A 25,787-nucleotide genomic window follows, 5' to 3' on the forward strand; every position below is an offset into this window, starting at 1 on the left:
CTGGTATTTCTCCTGGGTTTTTCCACCCACAATTTTGCATATACTTCTTGTTTCATACAATTGCACCTTCATGTTCTGCCCATTGCATCTTTATAGCTGTATTCTGAAACAGTCCGTTCAGTATCAAGTTCGAATGGTTCTAGTCAAGAGACCCGAGGACACGTGAAACTTGAAATCAAAACAGCTCCACTCGGTATTCGACCCAAAACCTTTCCACATAAAATTAAACTCCATTACCACGGATCTGTTCTGCTCAGGACACCATTTAAGCAGTGCATGTCTTGACCACACCTAGAATCCCATTGGTTTTGACTGTTATACAGCCTAATAACTTGCCATGGAAACATGTTGATACACTTTTTTTTTTAAAATATTCTCGAAAGTGAGGTCTGTTGACTGAAGTGGTTTTGAAAATAAACGATTCGATTATCCCCAGTCAAAATAAATGTGTGAGTGGCAAAATGAGAATTTTTTCTTAATAATGCTCAACAACTCACAACGTAACTGCAAAAAGAAATGGCCGAGAGAACAGACCAAATACATAAATAAGTAAGAATGACAGAGAAAAGAACAGTAAATAATTTAAAGAGGAGAGAATAAATACATAAATAACAAAATAGAGAATTAAAGAAAAGAGGGGAAAAGACTGAAAGAAATACACGAAATGATATTAAAGAAACGAAGACGAAAAACAGAGCAGCAGTGGTGAACACGGAGGGAAAGGAGAATTCAGAAATAAAAAAATACGAAGGAAGAAACAAGGAAGGAAAATATGAGACAAAGAGAACGTTTAGTTACAGATGCTCAAAGAGGAAGCAGGGCTTAGAATAGAAAGGCTATTACTCGATGGTCTCAATTCCACTTCGCCGCCAGCCGTCAGAACACAGCGGGGTGGACAATGCCAAAGCATCTCTTTATCAAACGTAGTATGGCAGTGAGGAAGGTAAATTCTATTGTGGAGACGACAGCAGTTTGCTTACACTGAAACTAACATTCACAGACCGTGACGCAAGCCCGCTGTTTCGCGCATAGTGTAATGGACATTCTAATTAGCGTAGTGCCACTGTTACACGATCAACTTCAGGATAGCCCAACCTTACAATGGATTCCACTATGCGGTCCTCACTTGGGAACTTGGGAGTAACTCAGGTGCCTAAAGAATTAAATACTTTTATGGAACTCATAGGTTCATTATAATTTTCACTAAGCCCTCAACTGAACTTTACTCTGGGTCAGTATCGCTAATGTTTCGACTTCTTTGAAGAATTTTTCTTAGATTTTCGAACAATTTTTGGATATGTAAGACTTGAGGTTCTCACAGCGGTGAGTATGAAGATATCCGTCTCCTGGGTTGTTGCGCCGTGTAGTCTGGTAGATGTTAACCAACGTTTCGGAGGTCATACTGCCTCCGTCATCAGGGCGATGAGTATGAAGATTTCTGTCTTCTGGGTTGTTGCGCCGTGTAGTCTGGTAGATGTTAACCAACGTTTCGGAGGTCATACTGCCTCCGTCATCAGGGCGATGAGTATGAAGATTTCTGTCTTCTGGGTTGTTGCGCCGTGTAGTCTGGTAGATGTTAACCAACGTCTCAGAGGTCATACTGCCTCCGTCATCAGGGCGATCGCCCTGATGACGGAGGCAGTATGACCTCTGAAACGTTGGTTAACATCGACCAGACTACACAGCGCAACAACCCAGAAGACGGATATCTTCAATTTTTGGATAGTTGTTAGGACTCCTTGGAGGGGAGGGGGACCGCCTGTCGCAAAGCCTCAGGATAGAAGAATACAACAAGACGAAGAATCCACGATCCCAGTGTTGAGCGGTCAAATCCCACGCATTATACCAAGTGGCATCTTCAGACCAATATAAAACAGGCAAATTACGACCATCAAATTGCTTTAAACCGTCCGTATAAAGCAACAGAGGGCTAACTACGGTTCGACAAAAGCTTCATAACTAAATAACACATGAAATAAATCTTTAAGAAATTCTAATAAACGCCGAAGAAACTCCTTTAAAGTGACGAAGGCGAAAAACATTTTACGTTCAGTGTAGTTAACATTTCCACCTATGTATTAAAGATAATTATTAATTTCCTTCGGCGGTGAGACCCATCAAAGTCGTCTGCCAAAATTTAGTACTTCTCAGTTTTGTTGGCGGGCAGAGAAACACTCGTGACAATGAACGGGCACGAGAACGCCGTACTCATGCGGCAACTTCTCCTACTTCCGTGTAAGTCGGCCAGTCTAAACATTCTGTTGCAGGCGTTTAAACTCTAGTGCTGTAGAACTGTTTCAAAGGGCAAAGAATAAATCTGACGACACGAATCACTTCGTCATACGTTCGTATCTTATTTAGCGATGCAGTTAGGAGATCAGAGCATAATAATCAGAGTTGTAGCCCACAAATTGATTTTCATTTTTATCTTGGTCAATCCAGTACGAAATTTAAAAATTGTTTATTACTTGACGTAGTCTTGTGCATATCGTTTCGCGACGAAAGGCACGAATTTCGGTATTCAATGTAGCCTCCTTCCATACGAGTTTCAAATTAGAACTGTGTGTACATATATTTTCTTCACACCTCAGCCGGATCAACATTCTTTAGTTCATAATTCTTACACAAGCGCAAAGTAACTATAGAAGTAAACATCTGACCCTACGCCTAAGCATCAAGTCACGAGGGCATGTATCCTAGGGGTCAGTCTTGACGAGGTGACGAGAAAAGTTCCTGCTCCTTTCAGGACCCAAACTCGGGGTTTTCAGTAAGAGAAAAACACACACTCGCCAGCTCGGCTTTATCAGCAGTACAGTTACTTTCGGGCTAACCTGTGGCCCCATATCCAGCCACCATCAATGACCGACTGGAATGCAGTTAATTGAGAAGTACAGCCTTTATTTCAATCCACCAGACCTAACTCGGAAGAGGGACGGACGGACGGACAGACATAAGCAATTCCATTTCAGCCGACCGCCTTATTCTTCGGCAATATTCCACTTTCGTATTCAGAAAATACACTCTCCTCCGTTCTCATTTTTAAAGAGACCGGATTACGTGCCCTGTTTTGGGGTCGAACTTCTTTGAAATGCCGTACGAGTCCAGAATTCGTACGTTGTTACTTTGTTTCGTTTTCAGAATAGATCGATGTAGTTTCCGGGAGCAACAGAAAGAGGGATACGAGATTTTACCTGTTATAAAAATTTGTAGAAACTTTTAATGATACCAAACGCCAACAAAATTTCATGACCTACATGACAAGAGACTGGCTGCATATAAGCTTATCAATTATGAAAGTTATTAATTACTTAGCTAGAATACATAGCCCGTACATAAAAGAACGAAAATATTATTAGGTCGAAATTGATAACCTCTTTCCTTCAGAGTTTAGTAAACGTTGAATTCTGCTTAGCATTGTTTTTATGGTCTTAATCAAGCAAATGTTGCCAATGTCGGCCATCTGGGTTGAAACCCCGTGTGGACTTGTAGGTAGATAACCAGCATTTTGGAGTACATACTGTTCATGTGACCTTGAGACCCTGGAATACATAGCAGAATGCAACACTGTGCTATCTGGCTCATCACAGCTGATCCAAAGAAGCTCAAGTGCATTTCAGTCTCGGAACAGGTCATAATTACCAAAACATCGTGTGGACGAAGACAAAATTCAGGGCTGAAGATGAAGGCAGTATGTTCATCCGAAGCGTTTGTATCTATTCAAAATTTCACAGGGCGTTTGCTACACAGAACAACAACATGGACACCTTCATCACCGTGAGAACCTCAAACCTCAAGTGCAGAGTTTAATTTTAGAAAAGTAATTACGACTCCTGAGAGAAGGTACTTACGTAGTGCGTGTCATCCTCTTCATTGTACGCGAGTTTCACGATGCCGTACGATCCCTGCAACAGATAATAGACAATTACGTTGTTGTGTGCAGGAACCCAGTTATCAGGACTGTCCTGCCTGAATACAAGACAAATTTACATGAGCGTCCTGAGGGATTCTGTGGCGATACAAAGCGGGCAGAGGAGGTACAGGGGAATGAGAACATACATATAAACAGAAAAATAAATACGAAAAATATAAATAGATGAAATTATGTAAGGAAGAAGAACACAAACACTGACTTTACAAATGAGCTTAGAATTAGGAAGGAAGGAGAGAGACTGAGGTACAGTAACAACAAACAAGGAAGGGAGGTCCTACGTCTTATACAAGGTTGATGCAACAACCAAACAGAATTCTGAAGCAGGAAGAAGGGGGACTAAGAACTAAAGTAGAAGCAGGAACACCAAAGAGAGAAAAACATGAAGCGAGGCAAAGAAACAATAAGGGTTCCTATGTTTTATGTTGTATGTCTGATCCAGTCATTAAATACACGAAGAGTAAACAAAACGAAAGTGACGGGGGAGACAGGAAAGGAAAGACACAAAAAGACTAACGACAAAGAAGCAAAACTAAAATAAGTTATACATGAAATTGGCATACCGAAGAAACAGAAAAAAAAGCAATAGAAAACGGAATAAAGAAACAGAAGACACGGTGAAAGAATGTGAGGGGGAACGGAAACTTAGGACGACAAAGAAGAATGAGCAGACCAAAACTAATAAAATGTTTTGACATTTATCACACGATGCAGGTCAATACAAAGGGAAGTTTGAAGACGATAATAAAAAGGGGGCAAGCAAGTAACAAGGAAAATTCAGAAAGGCACGACCGAACGGGCACAATGAGACAAAACGAAGAGACATTCTGGTTAAGAACGCACTCTGAAATGAAGTAAAACAAATCGAATATAAACACTACCGACACGATGAAACCAAATGTAAACCCAGAACACGGCCATCTCCAGGCTTTCGGCTGCATAAGAAAGTTTCAGGGAAACACGCTGATGTCAACCGCGGCGAACAGCCGCAAGTCTTCAGGGCGCGCAACAGCCCAGAAAACCAGAACGCAAACTCACGCTGCCGCCGTGAAACCTCAAAAACTACATTAAAACCCGAGCATTCAACCGGAAGGAAAAAAAAATACGAGTAACTTTTTAAGCACTCTAATCTTCAAACCGCTGCCGTTAGATTTCTGTGCAATTTCATGGCTCCGATAAGAGCTGAGCTTCTTTAAACTTTCAGGAGACATCAGACTCTACCATCCGTCCGACCGAACTGAAGTACGAACGCCAGGGCATCTCGTGTTAATCTCGTCTGGCGGTAATCCCGCTGCCTGGAGTCGTAATCCTCACGGTCTGTTGCAAGCAATGGGTTTGATTTCTGCAGCCGTGTCCACTTACTGCATAATTAATCTCTTAATGTACTCCTCTCTTCATTCGAAGGAACGAACTTCACATTTGATCGTAAGGTAAAATAAATGTACCCGTCTGGGAGGAGCGTGTTTGTGCTTCAAATATTCAGCCACAAGGTACAATTATTTTTTCGCAAACTGATTAATTATTTAGCCCTAAAGATGGAGGGAGACAAAATTCTGTACAGCGGAATACAGAGGAACAATTTCTTTCACACTGCTGCAGAACTCTCACATTAATCAGAAAAGTAACCTGTCTGTTAAAATGTCCAGTGATTTAAGAACAATAAAATACAATGAAAAACTAAATATGGGTTGAGCGAACAAAAAAGAAAGGGTCTTCGTAAGAGAAATGGACTTGAAAAACGAGACAAGGTATTAGGTTATATATTTTATGTCACAGTTTCGTTTCGAAAAGGACAAGAAACATTTTCGTTATATAGTTTCATAAGTTAAAACGTTACTGGCGAGAGCACAGCTTGGCGACTGGTTACAGATAAGCGTGTAATTACGGAAGTGCGCGCTGTTCCTAAAACACACTCGTGTCGGGAAAGGCAATCGAAGGCGATAATGTTGCAGCCATTTCTGCTCCGAATTTAATATGAGACGATGACGTGGCCTCAGAAACACGAACCCTGACAAGCATGAAATTAGCCGAATATTATTGCCACCAATCGCATTCATACAGAATTTAGTTGGCTCAGACTGTAGCCTAATGATGAGATTTTGTGTTGACTGGCACGAAATTGCATTCCACAACGTTCAATACCTTAATACGTACTGATTGCCCAGGAAATATTTTGTAGGTCGACAAACTGACAAGGACTACAAGGTTTCGGGGAAATTTAAACTAAATGCGTACCTCAGAGCAAAAAGAAAACAAATACTGTTAATTAAAATTACCTGTGGCCGCTGTTGAGTTTCAGATTAGAAACATAAATAAAAGTTAACATTTATCCATACTGAACATACTACTTCCTGTTACAATTTTCTGCTACGCGTTTTGAGTCTTTACTTTATGAAACCAGGGAACGTCACACCGAAGTGCACTGCCCCAAAACAAAGTACTCCCTAAACAAAAAAACTTGTAGATCACCATGCGTCGTCTGGCGGTTCAAATAACCCCCCAGAAGACAGCAAATACATTAATGTTATTAAATCCCACCATTCTAAGATTCAAACACACACTACAGTGTACGCTTCGGGACTCAAAATATTCTTTCCACGTGTTAACATAATAAATAAGTGTGAAATTTTCGTTGGGAAGTCCCGTAGAAAGTGACCACATTGAATACCGAGACCATTGGAAGTTAATATTAACAAGAATATTAGAACAAATAGGCAGTGAAAATATTACGTGGACGGAAATGACTCGGGGCCATGTTCGATTAAGTGTAGAGGTATTACCGTTGTCGAAACTTCGTGTACTGCGACCAGACAATTTTCGAGATAAGTCGTCAGGTCGGGCTTTACATGTATCTGCTTGATTTGTGTTTTGCTGCTTCTAACAGCAAACAGAAGCCATGTTGGCGTGTGATGTCACGTGGGTTTCAGCTCTGCTGATCAAAGAGAATTTAGAGCGAGTGGATTAATTTACACCCTGCGGGCCGCGAACCGTGAAATTTGTTACCTGCTCCACGGAAAACAGTTGCCGATCCAGTTTTGTTTTGGAGTGAAAACTTGCATTATTTAAAGTTAAGGAGGAGCTTCACGAAACGTCTTGATGTACAGAGCGACAAAACAGCGATGGATTTTTCTGCTTTACTATGTGCAGATTTAATAATATCTACGTGTTTAATAATTACTAACACTTGATTAAGATTCAGTAATTGATATCTAACTGTGGCATTAAGTTCGAACAGAGAACTGTGTCATAACCACCCACATTTAATATTCATATGGACTACAGACATTAAACACCCAAACTGCCAGGTATTTGTGACAGGCGAAACAATCTTGAAGTTCTGTCTTGTCCCCCCCCCCCCAATTTGGTTGGTAAAACCACTGGCAAGGCACAACTTTAAGGCGGAACAAGAAAAAATGTAGATACAAAAATATATAGCAGTTAAAAGAAAACGGAGAAGAACATTTCAAAGTATTTTCTCATGAAAACGCAACAGGAATTTGGTCTATGCTATGCACCTCAAGAAGACTCCCTTCTCATTTATTTAGAAACAGAATTCTTAACATAAATCAGACTATTTTTGCTTGTTATGTGGTGCATCAATCCGAATGCTTTTTTTTTTTAAAGACACGAGATAAGACGAATAACTGAAACGGCCGGTTTCTCATCGCGAAAGTCTGGGTTCGATTTCAGGGCATTCAATGTGAGATTTGTGATAGACAAAGTGGCAATGAGACAGGTTACTATGAATGTACTGGAAATTTATGGAAATCGGGAATTGAGATAAATATAAATCACATATATGCATATTACACATATTTTAAGTTTACTTGGGCACTATTTTGAAAACACACAAGCAAATAACTTTGGAGCTTTCGCAAATAATATGCGGTTCACAACGAAATGTAATACAAGTGGCCATCGTCTCACCTGGCCTATGGAGTCCATCAGCCTATACTGGTTCAGCTGTATGTACTCTCCGGACTTGTCTATGCTGACTCGTCGGCTCTCTTTCAAGGGAGACCTCTTCCTCAGTGATCTGGGCGACGAACTTGGGGATCCGTACGGCGAGAAGGGATAATTGGGATAGATCGGTCTGCAAGGGTCAACTCCTAAACTCCTAGACTGCATCAAGAGCTTTTGCTGTACATGGTTTACAGCAGAAGTCCTATCAGGTGGGCCTTCTGAAGACCTGGACGCCTCTCCTTGGATGATCACAGGCGGTATTACTGATTCTGACAAGGTCCGCGAAAGTTCTGCGCCAACTGTTTTCCCAGAAACTACGGAGGAAGCACTGTCTGATAAAGTTTTGTTCGCAACTGTGGCTACACTTGTTTGCGACCTGGCACTGGAGATCTGTGCCACTTCGCCTTGCGGTGACAGTGAGTCAGCTTGCGCTTGTGCGACACGTTCTGAACTAATCCGCACTTCTCTATCAAGAGGTACAAATTCTTCCTGCATTTCCTTATTTACCGCAGACGTCAAAACCTCTGTCGTTTCTCTACTAGAAGACGTTAAATTACCTTGCCTCTCTGCACTGGAAGATGCTGAATCACTTGGAAATTCATCTAAAGATACTGAACTACTACTTTGCACTTCTTTGCTGCATAATGATGAATTACCTTGCGGGTGTGTCATGGATAGCGTTGTACCAGCTGGTGTCTCCTTTCTTGAAACCTTTGGACCACATCGTATCGCTGTATTAGAAGTTCTTGAGTCACTCTTCAACTGTTTACTGGACGTTTCTGAGCCACGTCTTACTAACCTTCTTGAAGACGTCGCCCCGTTTTGTACCTGTGCACGAGAAGGGGCTGATATGCTTTGCACTAATGTTTGGGAAGGCGCTGTTACGTTCTGTGTCTGTTTTGTGGAAGGCGTCTGAGTCCGTTTAACAGAAGGAGTTGGCCCACTAAGTACATGTTTACTGGAAGAAGTTGACCCACTTTGCGATGATTTCCTGCTGGATGGAGCTGACCAACTTTGCACTTGTTTACTGGAAGATGTCGATCCATTCTGCGATGATTTATTGGAAGCAGCTGGCCCACCTTGCAATTGTTTATTGGGAGGTGTTGACCCAATTTGTGCGTGCTTACTTGAAGGAGATGACACACTCCGCTCCTGCCTTCTGGCAAGTGTTGATACATTCTTTTTGTTAGAGAGAGTCTGAGTCTGTTTTTTGGAAGAAGCTGAATAATTCTGCGACTGAGTGACAGGTGTAGGACTGGAAGGCGCTGGGAAAGACATGGCATATGCAGGATTCGAGGCACTGGCTTTATGTTTAGGAGGCTGTGCAGTGACCGAAGAGACACTGCTGGTGACAACTGCAGATAGCTTTGACGAGCTGATGGAAGAAGGCACTGGCCCGGTGGCATGGTGAAGTTTGGGATGCTCTAATCGGGAAGACGCGACAGAACTGTTACCACCAACCACGTCTTGCCTCAACGGTGAGACAGTAGAGGACGGGGTGTTCTTCAGCAATATCTCGTGTGTTACCATTCTGCCTGAGGACGACGGTGACGACGACAGAAAAGTGGTTTTACTGGTCGGAGGGGGTCGTGACGTATTGGTCATGGCGGTGTGCAGATGGGGGACATGGTTGCTGCTGGACGGTTTGCTGAGGGCCGTGGTGATTGTGTCGTAGTCCTGCTCGCCGGTGTTCTCTTGCTCTTTGCTTCTGTTTCTGCTGCTGGTCCCAGAGATTGTAGAAGCATGATGACTTGATCCCCTGGGACCGGAAATCAGGTCTTCCTCCACAGCGGCATGTCTGCAACAAGATAAACGCTCTTGTGATCAACTGTAGGATCAACAAATTATGAACGACGCACTAATACAAAATTGCCACCTCTGTTAAAATATTAACTGATTACTGATTCACAAAAAATTACTGGTTTGTGTAAAAAAATAATTTCAGAATGCTTTCAATGCAAGTACCCGGAAACAACAGTATTTAATACATCGCATAAAACGAAAAACAAATTTGGATCATGCAAACCATTACTGAAACAAGAGCTTCATCTTGTCTCCTTTCCATACTTCCAAAGATTAATGTGTAAAATTCATTTGGGCGGTTGTGAATGTGGTCTCTTACGCTGAAGGAAGGACACAGCCCCCATAATCACATAAGCAGAGCGCTAGAAAAGCATCTGAATTCAAGAAGAATATAAGTAGAACATTACATAATAAGCAACTTCGTGATTTACAGAGATCATACGCATTACGTACTATTGTCAGGGTAGTGAAACACAGAATGTCGCGACGGTTCGAACATGCAGTTCGGACGAGAGCACAGTAACTGCATGAAAATATCTGTCAAGGAAAGCCACTTTAAAACTTGTCACTGAGAAGGCGAAGAATGAGATTCAAGGATAAACTGAAAACGGATCTTAACTAAAAACACTGCTGTAGAATTTTATAGATGAAGACCACGGACATAGGGCAGAGGTGGCCAACTTTGTAATGTTACCGGTACTGCAATGGGATGTTCTATAACTTCCTTCACACAGGTGGAAAACTTTAGAACATTAGTGCAATGGGATGTTCTAAAACTTTAGCGTTATCTCACTCTTGAGCCGAAGTCTGTTAAGTATTGAAGGGAAATGAAAGAGCTGCATATGGTAAAATAACTGAAACAATTCGAAGCTAGGACACAGAATTCTTGCTTTTATTTTACACAAAACAAACAAAATCGACGCTTGGAACTGCGAAGCCATTTCGTTCGTTAGCATACAGACCGAATTAGGACGGCAATCAATTAACTGTCTGAATATCTAATTACAGCTCTCTCTCGTCGATAAAGAGTTGTATCCTACAGCGAAAGAGCTTCTGAAAATGAAAGACTGGCGCTCTAAATTAATTATTATTCCCCTCAAGAGCTTTGGGCTTGAATATCATATTATATTCTTGAGAACAACAGTAACAAATCAAAACGATATTCATGATAAAATCGAGATGAGATTACATCTAGCAAATTCTCTATGTCATCCACTTCCGAATAATGCGCACTGCCTTCAGACTGAAATATACAAAAATATGTTTTTTTTGTTCCTATATGACTAAAAAAAATTTGTTCTGTCATTCTAAAGGACCAACACCGATTGAAATGTTTGGAGGCAAAGTGCAAAGAAGAGAATGCAAGTTTAAGGAAAAGGCAGTATGGACAAATTTACACAATATAACAATATTAGGCATAACCTTAACCAAAAAATTGTCAGAACGACTGCATAAAGAACGACAGGTTTACAGCGAATGGGACGAAATGAGAAGTGCATTCAGATCTTGAACAGAAAACATTAAGATAAAAGACAATTTGTGAGATTTAGTTATAAATGTGAGGGTAACATTAAGCAGGTTCTTACAGAAGTGTGATACATAGTGTGCACTGAATTAAAATGACTGAGGACAGGGTAAATGTTGGGTTTTTGTAAACACGGCTATAAATCTTCTGATCCCATAAAAAGAGGCAATTTTTTTTTCAACAGCTGAGTAGCCGTTAACTATTCAACAAAATTTGTACCACGAAGTTATAACCGGGTTCTCCGTCCTTCAGACAATCTATAACACGCACTGTTCTAAACTGTAAGGCAATGCCACAACTTGCCGGAGTATGCGAGGTTACCCCGCTGGACCGCGGATAACAGACCACTTCGGGCAAAACTCCTGCCTGACGCTGTACTAGTTTGCTCATAATCTACTACCGTTAGTGCAGAGAATAAAGACGTGGTTTCGGGTCCAGACGATGCGAGCATCCAGCTTGGCAATAAAATGGCGTATCACATAACACGAAATACGTAAACGAAGAAACTGACGTCATAGGGTCTCGCCCGAACTGCTGTTCTCATCGGTTATTGTCGTGAAAATTGAAGTTTCGTCTCCAAAGCTCGAAATGTTTCCCCAGCATAAGCCAACGCAATCCAACTGTTAACCTCAATAAAATTAAATTGCAGTGCTATTTCATTTCCGCGTTCGATTTCAGTTCGATTTCCCACTACAAATAATATAGTATATCCATTTCTTGTCACCCCCCCGGGGAGGGGGGGGTTTCCGAACAGGATTCCTCCAACACTCGGCCACTCTAACAAAACCGTAATGGGAGCACACACACATTATGGATGTTTGTTTTCCCATTCCACATTACTTGACTTTATCATTTCAACATATTTTACGAAATAAAGTAATTAAATATACTCATCACCATCTTTTTCACACACTTGGGGTCATGTAGCTGACAAGTGACATCCACTCCCCTAAATTTCGGGTACGAACAGCAAAGGAACGGTAACTTTGATGGGTCTCTACCTCGAGTGGAGCGATACTTGATTTACTGCAATAATTCCCTCAAAATTAATCCAATTTTGACTTCAATAAGACGGACCAAAAACCCGAAATGTCGCCTCCATTACTCGAATTACACCTTACGTTCTCTGTGAGGCAGCAATCATACTTTGAATTGTTAGAACTGATCTCTGGGATCTATTGAGCTCTTGTTGGAATATGAACCACGGAGCACACTTTCATGAACACAGATGCTTCAGATTTCAGGAAACTCCGCATCCTTTGTAAAGAGGAGACAGGAGCACAGACACGTACAACAAAAACAAACAAGATATGTAGCACATAATAAATGAAAGTCCTTAATTAATTTTCCTTATAATTTATTGTTTGAAGAGAAGGCTGTAAGAGGTAATATACGTAGTGTCTCAACAGTTATTACGCACAAGAAATCACAAAGAGAGTAAGCAAACAGTGTAATGTAAATATCACTAAAAGTAAATGAGAAACAAAGACACATTTTAATTCAACGTATTGTGTAAATAATGAATTCAGTAACAGACGGCCTGAATTTCGATTCCCTGATAAATAATAATTTATTGAAAGCATGTAATTTAATTTCATTCATTTGTAATGTGTTTAAACTATATTTCAATTAAAAGCAGGATACAGTATTATAAGTAATTTATTAAAAATCTCCACCAGTAGTAGAACACATCTCCAGTCACACTATCAATGCGATAAAAGAAGCAGACTATGATGGACGGCTCGCATACTGGGGTACGAGATTCGAATCTCATTCAGCGAATGGGCGTGTCCACGTTTGCTGTTTTGTTCTGTGTAGAAAGAGGAAGTGAGACGGGCTAATCTACCTTACAATGAAACATAAAGGTAAGACCTGAGGTTGTCACGACGGCAAAAATGTCAACGTTGTTCTGGGTTGTGACTTGTAGGTATATACCAACGCTTTGGAGAAAAATACTTTCTCCAGCTTCAAGACTGAAGAAATAATTGTAACTCGGAAGGGACCGAGCGTCATATTCCGTTCTTGCACTCAAATGACCTAGGCGCAATTCATAACGAGAGGAAGCAAACGAGGACAGGCAAATGAATGATGTCGAGGTACAAAAGAAGAACAACGAAAGTAATCTAAAGAAACAGCAGCAAGTTGTAATCGAGTCGTGGGATTAGAATGGAAGTAACGTCATCAAATTGTCGCTGCCAGACGAAAAAATATCAAGACCGTGACTTGCGCTCACAGTGACATTGGCGGACGCAATACGAGTTTCTGTGCTGGTGAAGTTGACGTCAATTGTGCCTGACGGGAATCAGGACGAAGACACATTGATTCCTTACTTACCCTTCAAAAATAACCGTCCATAACAGTAGATTTATCTCATGTGACGTTAAATAACCTAAGAAAGTAACAATGTGCCATTAAGTAACATTACAGTATGAATTAAAGAATGATACATATCAGTCTGACGTAAATTTTACTAATGATCGATTCTCAGGTAATTTAACAGAGTAGTTAAGCAGTAATGATGTGCGATGGTCACATGGCGAGTGGGTACATGGGATTTATAATAAGGTAGCCTATTTCGAGGAATTCGCCTTTCTATACTGAAAGAAATGACGAATAACTGCTTGAAGATCCGATAATCTGACTGCAATAAGAAACGTGTGCGCCAGAACAGCATTCTAGTTTTAACATTACACCATCCAGTTTAATATCTCGTTATTAATCAGATGGAAAAGAAATTTAAGTCTTTAGATAATACTTTGAATGTATACGTTCGCAAAATTGCATTAAATATTCAATTCGTGTTCTTGTTCATGGGTGGGTCATCACCACGACAAACATTCACCGGTTGTTTGTAATTTTCATCGACTCAGTGGCAAAATCGAACTGCCACTAATGTTGAAATTTTGTAAGAGACAGGCTGTCAGATCTCACCGCAGGGGGAGACAGAGTTTGCACCGTAACGAGAAGCAAACACACTGGCTTATCCTACATCCCTCGCGGAGTGTAATTACAATACAGTTACAACAACTTAAACAACCCACAACTCTTGTTCCGGGATTTTGTTTCATGGGAAATCAAACAAAAATAAGTTCTGCAGCTAATTCTACACAGACTGCTTTTCCAATGGAAAACAAATACAGGGCCCTCTGCGACTTCCCATAAATTCTCGACTCCAGAGCTGAATTTCTGTATCAAAATGCATAGGGGCTATATATCTGTACTTGATAAACACAAAGCTTTATTTACATTGGTGGAGTGCCCGTAAGGTCTTCTATTAAAAAAAAACCGGAAACAGAAAAAGATATAATTGAAAGCAACTAAAATCAATGTCATCAAATTAAACAGAGTAAGCATAAGTATTGAAGTAAATTAAATTAAATCAGGGGATCAATAAAATTGAAATTATCACACACTTCAACAGACGATAAACTCTGCAAGTGTTACTGTCTCAATAATAACGAAAAAAATAGTTCCTTATAAAAGTCTTAAAGCCCACGAGCCGCCACTGAGCTGTGACTTGCAGCGACGTCATATCGATTCACCTTTGAGTTCAATTAAGCCCTGTTTGGACAGCGGATAAGAGGCGTGGGCACAAAAACACATGATTTGGTCACCTTTACAAGGATAATCCAACGCGCACGTGTTGACAGAGCGAGATTGGGAAGGAAGAGAGCATTAAAGAGCTAAATTAAAAAGAAGAAAGGAAAACGGGTGAAAGGAAAAGAGAGGAAATGGAGGAGATAAATAGATAAACAAAGGAACGAAACGGAAGTACATTAAGCGAGAAGTAAAAAGCGTAATAAATACGCACGATAGAGACAAAGCAAAAACAAAGAAACTGAAATTAGCAACATTTGTTTTCAAAGTCATAGGAACGTCTAGTCCACGTCTTTATCATCAGGATCTTGCTTTAAACATCATTAGCGTTTCTGATGGTATAAAATAAAATAAAATAAAATATGAAAGCTTGGTAGCAAGAAATGAAACGACGTTCGTTTCATGAAAATGTGTCAACTGATACAAAAATACTATGGGGAAAGGACACACGGACGGACATATAAGTATTAGAACCTGGGCCTAGGAGAGAAGACGATGGGGTCTGGAGAAAACCACATAATGACGAACTTCAAAATTTATACTCCTCCCCCAGTATTGTCAGGGTGATTAAGTCGAGAAGAATGAGATGGACTGGGCATGTAGCACGCATGGATGGGACAAGAGGTGTGCACCGGATATTGGTTGGGAAACCTGAGGGGAAGAGACCGCCGGGGAGACCTAGACGTAGATGGGAGGATAATGTCAGGCGGGATCTATGGGAGATAGGAGTTGAAGGAGACTGGATTTTGTTGGCCCAGGACAGGGTCTGGTGGAGGGCTTTGGTTAATTCGGTGATGGACCTTAGGGTTCGGTAAGCCATCTGGTTCGTTGGGTCCACTATTTGGGAAACCTGAAGGGAAGAGACCGCTGGGGAGACCTAGACGTAGATGGGAGGATAATGTCAGGCGGGATGTATGGGAGATGGGAGTTGAAGGAGACTGGATTTTGTTGGCCCAGGACAGAGTCCAGTGGAGGGCTTTGGTTAATTCGGTGATGAACCTTCGGGTTTAGTAAGTCATCTAGTTAGTTAGTTAGAACCTCACTCAAATAATGAAGAGTGCAGCACAAATGAATTTATAAACACATGCTTAATGACGAAAGCTGAAATAACGACTGAGTGAAGAAGGTGTGTGCACTTCAACAAACCCAGTATGTAATCTACAAAATTAAATTAAATTCTTTTTTTCAACTTTTGCAGTGAAATATCCTCCATGACATGGCTCGATTTTCAGGACCTCGTTTCTGAAAACTGTGTCTAGCAGAACAGAAGTCATCTCTTTCATGCCGTTTACGGCGTAAACGGCCATGTGTCTCGAAGTGTCACGCGCCCTTTCCTTCTCATTACCAAGAAATTAATCCGCGGTTAGTCCAGAGGAGCGAGGTGGCCTCAACAGAGGCGGGAGAAGAGGCCAGAGTGCCGCAGACTTTTCTGCGCCGTCGTCGGACTTGGAACCGTATTGTTCAAGGAAAGTTTGTAATTCGCTGGCACAATGGAAAACTTTCAGCAATTCAGATTAATTAGAACTTTTATTTCACGAAAACGTCCTTCCCCCTGCACACGCTATGACTGAAAACCTTTGCGAAACGTCAATACAAGAGTATCTGAAATATTCTCTGCTGCGGGAAACTGCCCCAGGCCCTGTGCAGACAAACAATATTTTACTTGCTTCTACGGCTATGAAGCAAAACGATATTTTTCAACTCCACGTGCTTTATAGCAATGAATTTCAGTTTAAATGTAAATTATTAATTTTATGGATCTGAAAGGAAGCGGTCGTTCATTATTTTAAGAACTCTATCTCAAACAGCAAAGTAACAGGTCACACATAGATCGGAAGACCCAGACCAGTTCTGGGGCGTGACTACCTTCATTACCAGTGAATACCGGGTCCTTCTCCGGTAATAAAGCAGTCGAAGCATGAAGCTGACCATTAAACTGCTTTTAGAGCTAAAGATACGAATGTTAAAATTCCACTCCACTTAAACGCCCTTTGTGCATGCTCTCACTGATGATGGTCGGTCTACAGCAGTGGACCCCAACCTTTTCGTGCCTACGGGCACATTTCAGAGTTTATGAGATCGTGGCGGGCACCAACCAATTAACAAAGCCAAATTTTCTTTTCTCTGGACAAATAAGATATGGACACCAAATAATGCACAAAACAACACGACGTTTAATGACACAAGAAACCACGCAATCAAAAATACGTAGTTTTATAAGTACAATTATAATTACTGAAGTGGGAAGTTAGTGTGATGTTTGGCACTTCATTTCATCGGCCAGTTTTTCAAATTTGGAAGTGTAGGATGATGTTGCTGCTCGCAAACAATCGTCAGGATGGGCGTCAGTAAGTCGAGCTCTGTGATTTGATTTTATAATGTTCATGGTTAAACGACCTTCATTATTCTGTATAACCTCTTTCCATAACAACGCGGGCACCCAAAAAAAAGCCTTGGCGGGCGCCGCGTTGGGGACCACTGGTCTACAGGAATAATTTTCTTCTACCATTGTGTGGTGATTCTGTGCAGCTGAGGTCGAGTTTAAATCAATTAACTCTGAAAATTGCATTAACCTAGACAAAATCTGAACTATTATATAGTAATGTCACATACTAATCAATGGCGAAAATGGTCAGAATTAAAGTAAACTAAAATACATATGTATAGGCGAATATATAACGAACAAGACGCCCAAAGAAACAAAATAAAATAGTAATTTATAAGTAAGCAAACAAGCACACGTAATTTGCAAACAAAATTCTATGAACATCCTATTAAAACCTCCCACTAAATATGCGTGTTTGTTTCGCGCGAAATATAGAACTGATTTATTCTGTTTGACAGGATACAGTAGTCTGTTTCTTCAAAGTGAGCAATCAATGTTTTCATGACAGAGTAACGTGGCGAGAAACAATGGGAAGACGATTCTAGTTAAGGTGTGGGAGAAGCAGAGAAGTTTATGACGTCATTTCCAACTCCCCATAAAGTCTAGGCAAACTATTGAACGAGGATCGGGGGATGAACAGAGCATCATCACAGTGAAATGAAGATAGTGGCGTGTCGTCTAAGAAAGACACAAATTTACATGGTATTATAATCTATTCAGCTCAGATGCAGTTGTTGCTTGTTTGTTTGTATGTATACATGCATGTAATATGTAGGTAGGACTATGTGAAATAAAATAAAAGGGCCACTGTCAAGACCAAAGGAAAGGTGGTCCAACCAGGTTCGGACCTCGGAAGATTCCCAAGTGGCGTCATCCTTAAAATAAAAAGAACCAGCAAACTCTCCGGTAACAGGACCAGGACGATTCGTACATTTTAAAAGTCGTGTTTAACAGGAAATGGCTCTCCCGAGGCACAGTTCCTGGCAACATAGACAACGCTTTTTAATTCGCACTAGTGGAACAAGACTGTCGCTTACGACTTGCGGCGTTCTTACACGTAGACGAGGGAACGAAATAAGGCCAGAGCACGGAATTTTTCATTATTTATGGAGGGTGCGTCACTCGCAGTTCACGTTACTCGGATGCAGCGGACCGCGACACTAGAAAGGCTCGCGAGTCGTTCGAGGTCAGTTTTTATAAATCAAATAACAGCTAATGCTTCGCACGTCAGATTCAGCAACATACGAAAAGCTGTGCGGGCAACACGAAAAGGGTATAAATAACCACCAAACAAAACTTTTTTTGCCGTCTAGACCGTTGCTTATGCGCGTTTTATTGATTGAAACACACTACACGGTGCAGTCTCTGAAGCAGGTAACAAAGTTTGAGTTCGTGTACTTAAAAGGCACGATGTAGTGGAACGATACATGGGATGGAGAAGAAAAATCAATAAAAAGGCGACCTGAAAGTATAAAAGGAAGGAAGAGGACAAAAAGAAAGAAAAAATAAGCAAAGCTATTAAAAATAAATTAATAAAAATATAAAAATAGAGTATGGTTATATATTTACTGACTGTCTGCCCGAATTTCGCTGCAACACGTCATTCTGTATATCTGCGATATAAATTTTAAACCTCAACACTTTCTCGAATATTTATAATATTCAAGATAAACAATGACAAAACGATATTCACAAATAAGCATTTTTTTTCTTCTATAACCAATGTCAACCGGAACTTACTCCGAAGGTTTCAGTACACATTTACATTCAGCTCGGCAAATACTGAAACAACCGAAAAGCGAATTTCCGTACACATGCACCTATGAATGCCACAAGTGTGCACTTCCTGCCAATCAAACTTGTCGATTCGTTTTATCGAACACAATGCAATCATATCAGATCAGAAACCATAACAACTGACGCAGAGGAAATACTCTTGCCCATTCGGGAACAATGCGTCATGGCGGTTAATAATTAAAGCAGGCTCATTCACAACACTTCAACTACGTCGGCTTTAATCGGCTGTTACATTTCAACAGGAAAAATTAACCAGTGAAGCTGAGCAGACTTTAAACTAGTGAGGCATCATTCACCATTAATTCATAGGAAGGAGTTCCCATAAGCGTCATTTTAAATTTTCTAAATCTCTTTACGAGTTCCACAAGTCTCCTTTTTGCTTCAAAGGCAGGAGCGTCGTAGTTAAACAACATGAGGTATTTAGAGTGATTTACCTACGGAAGCTCCTACTAATATTACATACGCCCCTACGTGATTCATTGCCCAAAAAAGAGCCAATATTTGTACGAAGGCTTTTTTTTCTGTAATTGCATTACATAAGAATAATGGACTGTGTGAAACCACGTGGCGTCTGTTATATTACAGAACAGTGCTGGAGCCAACAGAGATAAGGCATGTCGTCTTATTACTTTACTGTTGCCTTCCGGAATCTAGGCAAAAGTAAAATGCAATTGCACAGTGCGTTTACTCTGACAACCAGGCGCACAACACGTACTGCACCTGTAACAAGTGATAAACCAAGATTGTGTACGGCACGTGACGACTTGTATTAAAAAAAAAAGTGATTTCAGAATGGAAGTGTACTTTGTTGTCGCTGGTATTAAAAAGTTATAAAACTCGTACTAGTTTTGTAGATCAACTGCCAATTTATTTACTGTCAAAAATAAATTAATTTTCGAACAGAACTGACAAATATCTTTATCTATAACTCTGTTGGGTCAGAAATTTTCTTATTAGAGAAATCATAATTTCAGAAAGGTACAAACAATTGTAATTACTCGGGAGTCAAAGATAACGCTGGAAATGTTTTCTTCTGTATTTTTTTCCCTTGATGCCAGCTGCATTGTCGTATTAATTAACTACTAGAAATTTACATCCCAGTCCATTCCCATGTGTGTGCTTTTGAAACTAACTACTACATCCCATAACATATAGAGCTAGATTGTGTTAAGTGAAAAGTTCACTTACTGGTGTAACATTTTTATTGTAGGTAAACCTGACGCTATAATCCTCTCAGAGGGAGCTACTTTTTGGTGTTGTATGTTAATCACAGAAGTCTGTATATTGCATTTCAGAAATTACTGAAACTCACTTAGTAATTCCCTGCTGCATATTTCAGTGATAAGATAACATGAAAAAGTATTTGCGTCTTTTGGTCGACAGTAAGTCGATCAGCTACAAAGGTTCTACGTCACATCACAAGGAAAGGAAATGAGGATTTGATAACAGTAAGTCCACGTGGGTAGATCACCGAGTTATGTAATTACTGATTTAAACGTTTCAAGAGTCCCCATTTAAAATAAATTAAACATTATTTTTCTCATAAACTATCGCGTCTTTTTTTAAACAAAAAAGAGGGGGGCAGAATAAAATGACAGACGCAAAGGAAGATAGAATAAGAAAAGGTCAAATGATGACAAAGGCAGATACATTAAAACGCAGAACAAAAAAAGCAAAGAATTGCAGAAAGAGGAAAATGATAAAATGAGGCTATATGAATCTTTCATGAGTTGCACGACTTTTATGTCCAGTAAGCCACTATTACACGCAGGGTACCTGAGCTATAATTTGGACAGGTTCACTGACAGCCCATCCTCACTGGCGAACTTTAGCTGTGCTTAGACACTGGATGTTCCGCCGACCTGCAATGCTGTTACATCTTTCTCTGTCTTTCGACCACGCAACTTCGTCTACTCTATGCTTCATTCTAAAAATGTTCACGCCCCCCCCCCACCCAACCCCAACACCTGTCATGACGCACAAACGGAGTCATGTCGCGTATTCGGTCAAGGACGCGGTAACGAAAGCGCGTTCACACTTGCATCGTGTGCGAAATTATCCATGAAATTGAAGGTTACAGATAATATGGTCGGACAACACATGTCGCGGTCGGGTGGGAAAAGTTTTCTTACATATTCCGGAAGTCGTGGTTAGACTGTCGGGCCTGAGGTCGGCTTAACATGCTGAGATGACATGCCTTCTCATAAGCTTATCCACGCAAATGCTCCGATAACCAATATCAGCTGCTTCTACATTACACAACAAACTTCACACTACATGCCACATGAACTATGCTACAGAAAAACATCGTTAAATAAACACAATAATATGTGGCTAGGATATAAAAATTCGTTCCAAAGTACAGCGGATAAAGACTGAAATTAATTTTACGTGATAACCAATTGATACCAGATACAACCCTTTCTTTCTCTGTTGCATATTTTGTTTTAAAACAGCTTAATCCCTTAATTCCATGGAACTTTATAAGTGCCAATGTCTCTGTTTGGAAACTGAAAATAGATGGATTAAACTGTCGGACGGCTCGAGGGAATTACAATAACACGTACACAAAATGCTGGTCAGCTGGTTATATTTCAGGGCGATTTATCCCTTTGATAACACTGGAATTTAATAGAGTGTGCGGAAAAACGGAAGGCGGGAATTATCTCCATATGCTCAGTTTTATGCATTTCGCGCTAAAGAAACGCAAAAAAAAATACGACCCAAGTTTCTTTTCGCTTGAAAATTGTTGAATAGCGCCGTCCTAATGCGGCAACTTCTCCGACACCTGTACATGGCACATAGTCTAAACAAACAGCTGCAGGCGTTAGACTGAAAACAGCCGTCAAAAACTAAATGCAATGCAAAGAAATCACAGGGTGACTAAGGAATGAGTCTGAATTGGCAATGGTCCATTCTGTTTCAGAGGAAGGTTTCATCTGTATACCCTAACACATGTCATCCCATTCTTCTGTTAAAATAAACAGACGGAATATAAATGTCGACGTAAAATATAAAACACGAGTGAAGGAAATGAAAACAGTGGTCTGCTGTTTTATTACGCATCCTATAATAGCACATTTATTATTCCAGGCAATTTACAGTTTTTTTTGTGCAAAGATCGAATGTCTCGACGAACGGCTTACGGGACTAGCGAAACGATTCGGGAATAATCACTGGCACGGGCAGCATTTGAACAGAACGAAGGCAAAAGATTAAGTCGACGAAATTTACTCATCACTGCAGGTCGTAAGTGGATACTCGCCACATGTAAGCGTAAGAACAAAGACAATAAATAAAAGTGTCTGTTGCCGACATTAAACACGCCTGCTCTTGGCTGATCTGCAGGCTATAGCGCGAGCGAAGAATACACTATGTGTTCAACCACGTCTGTCAGTCACGTTTTCGCTGGGGTACTCAAGCTACATTCCCGTAGGTCATTTTTCCTGCGGAGATACTCAACCTCCATGACCTGGGATAATAAAAGTAGAAGATAACCTAGAGTAACAACGACCTACGCGATGTTCCTGAAAAAAAGACCTTTAGAATGTCAGGAGACTGCAGAGATTACACCTTTCCGATCTCGTTCAGGTTCTGATGGATCTTTTGCCGCTACTATCAGACTATTATTTTGTAACTGTCTAATGTATGTTCCGAACGCTACCTGCCAAATTGTCTATCACTTATTACAGAAGTAACGAGTCAGCCTTGTAGCCGAACTCCTCACTGATCTTATCAGCTAACTTTCGGTCAGCAGAATCATGAGATCCTCTCAAGGATACTGGGATGCATTCAACGTGACGCAATTTTTGTAAAAGCTACTTCTAAAAACTTTATTGAAATCTTTTAGTAATACACAGCGACACTGAAATGCGACTGCTCTAGACCACGAATTGACAGTTAGTTACGCCAACAGTTTATAGCATGGGTGTGGTGGGAACCAAAACACCTCCACTGAAATTCCCACCAGGCTGAGCAGTCAGTCCATTGTTCTTTGAAACATTCAAATTTTTAAACTAACTTCCTTCAAAAATTCCCAGTTACAGCCTACTTCGTACACGAAGACTTCTACAGACGGGGGGAAACATTTTATCTCGTAGTAACACATTTAAAACAAATTAGTTTAGACGACTGTACAGCCAGCCTTGTAACTTCTAATTTTCTTGATGGAATGAAAACTAATTCTTCACCAAGAGACTTTTTGTAGAAAGCAGATGTGACACGAAAAACAAGAGAAAAAATATTTCCACTCTTATTTAGCACAGTAAACAGAGAGGAGGACAGGAAACGATGTTGCGAGAAAACAAAAATAAATATCTATACAATATTTCATCTGAGAACTGTTTGCGAGTTTTCTTTTGAAACAGGATAAGAAAAGAGCACAGAGGGGGAAGAGGCAATGCGCATTGTTCGCACGACGACTGCATCTTATAGATGTCGGAGCAAAAATATCAGAAAACGCTCAGTCGTAAACGACTGCCTCGTATCTCGAGTTACAGAAACGTCCTTGATAAAGTTTTACCTTGTTTCATACAAGCAAGAATACCAACCGCAAGAAATAAACCCTACCGTCGCACAAATACCGAGGCAAGACTTCATGGCCTCTACGGACATGCGCAGGACGTGAGTTGAGGCGGTGAATGTTTTTGAAAGTGGTCGTCTGAGATGCGACATCCTGTAGCAATGATGTGGTTTTCGCCGTTTCTGCTACGATATTATGCCACCAAAAGCTACGTGATACACACCCCTGCAGAGTAATTGACTGTACTGACATTGCACGATGTGCCTGAGACAAGAACGTTGGCACTTCCACGAAATCCTGTTGCAGCAAATCAAAAGTATTCCACCAAGGTTGACCGCTAACAGCAGCTCGACACGGAAAGACGCGATTATCTGCACCCCCTGTTTCTGCTGCACCACACGCAACTCGGTCATATAAAGGGACATGCTACCGTTCTATTAACGAGTGTGTTTTCTGTCCTGCATTCAAGGTCACACCATGACCTAATATTTCGCTCTCATTTCTACTCAGATGATATAAACGCAGGATTCACACAGCGAAGTCCACGCTAAATTCGAAGGAGGTCCATGAAGGAGTTACGAATACGGAAATAGAAATGGGGAAGATCTTCTCTCAGCAATCATCACATCTTCTGGGTTTGATGCGCCGTGTAATGTGGCAGAAGTTCACCAACCACCAGAAGGCCCAACTGCATCCATCATCAGGGCGACGAGTTTCACTCAGAGAGCGCCAGATTACACGGCGCTACAACCCAGAAGACGGGTGGGACTGTAAGAGGCCAGTCTGAGGCTGTGGTACCAAGGGGTCGGAGTACTGATATACTATTCTGACATGAATTCTTCTTGATTAGTCTACCGAAGATAAATACTTCAATTTAAGTTTTTATAGCAGATTGATTTATACAGAACCGGAACTCGTACTATAAACTGACAAAACAATTAAATAATAAACTAACTACGTACACAACATAAATGCAGAGTTGTATATAAACAAGGAACTTCACGGATCTATAAAATTTCGGTATATTTTATGTGGCAAAGAGCCAGAACACGCGAGTTGGTATCCCTGATGTGACTCATCGTATAGTTTACTGACATTTGTTGGAAAGTAATTGTGTCTTCAGTGCAGATACCAGCGCTCGTTTCGTAACAACAGTTCTTCACGGTAGGTTTATGCAACAACAAATTTTGCCAAGATCTGTTGAGGGGATAATACCGATTGAGCAAAAAACTACAAAGCGCACATGTTTCTGCCAACGCAAAACTAATCTACAAGTAGGATTTGCTATATGAAAATTTATTATTTTATAAACTTTACTATTATCGATATTCACTACCTTAAATTAAAGTATATCAAATCTAAAACTTCTTGACGATGGTGAAGAGTCAATTGAATAAAAATTTACTTGGATATTATCCATCGTCTAGTAATAAAACGTAAAAAACGTAAAACACAAACACCCTCAACTACCACAAGCATTGCGCATCTAGGATGATTTTACATGGTGCAATGCCATATAGGTTGTGCTGTGATACGTACATTATATCTCACAAAAGTCTGAATGACGAGTACGTGTTAGTACATCTCAATGTTGGAAACATATTTCTATTTATTACGAACTGAACGTCGTGAGTAACACTCATGCTTCGTATTCGGAGACCGGCTGTCATGACTGTTTTTTTCGTGGTTTTTCTCAGGCCTGCACCATGTAGTCTGGAATAAGATTGTCCATTTCAAAGCTCCTTGCACTCAAGCCCTGATAATGGAGGAAGCAAGTACCGCGGTACTTGCTTCCTCCATTATCATATCCATTATAATATCCAAGTAAATTTTTATTCAATTAAATTAAAGTATTTCAAAAAAAAAATGCAGCAACACTAAAATATTGGTGAGCGAGTCACTTGGAAAATGGGGAACAGACGTGGATTTGTTCGACATTTTGTTGAAGTTCATGAGCGCGCGGTAACTCCAGTCAGCCCCTATTTTTACATTTCATTACACAAATGCACAGCTCATTCTGCTCTACGTTTGTATCCTAGGAAGTGAAAGGCTAAACCCTCACTGACTGGCAGAATGAGAAAGAAAAGCACTTAGGAACTGCAACACATCGCTCGGTTCTTAATTAATTACTTTACCATATGATATGAAAACTAAGCTCACTCGACAATATAGAAGAATTTCAGCGCTCTAAGGGCATAGATCTGAATGAAGTGGAAATATGTATTGAAACCACGTTCTTTCCTTTTAACCACAACGTTCAGCTACT

At 40.5% G+C, this 25,787-nt stretch overlaps 1 protein-coding gene across 10 annotated transcripts in view; it reads right to left on the reverse strand.

Moving 5' to 3' along the window:
• Positions 1–25,787, reverse strand: part of LOC110840767 (uncharacterized) — a 109,179-nt gene that overhangs the window by 23,704 nt on the left and 59,688 nt on the right. For all 10 annotated transcript variants that reach the window (XM_087356347.1, XM_087356348.1, XM_087356349.1 and 7 more), the window contains 2 exons: positions 7,856–9,689; positions 3,849–3,902 (listed from right to left, as the gene is read on the reverse strand). In XM_087356347.1, the coding sequence (XP_087212473.1) occupies positions 3,849–3,902; positions 7,856–9,689 (1,888 nt within the window). The remainder of the gene's footprint in view (positions 1–3,848; positions 3,903–7,855; positions 9,690–25,787) is intronic.

Source organism: Zootermopsis nevadensis, unplaced genomic scaffold, assembly GCF_977971745.1.
Source record: "Zootermopsis nevadensis isolate Lab colony 2312 unplaced genomic scaffold, Znev_1.0 Znev_ptg000027l, whole genome shotgun sequence".
Classification (NCBI taxonomy): Eukaryota; Metazoa; Arthropoda; class Insecta; order Blattodea; family Termopsidae; genus Zootermopsis; species Zootermopsis nevadensis.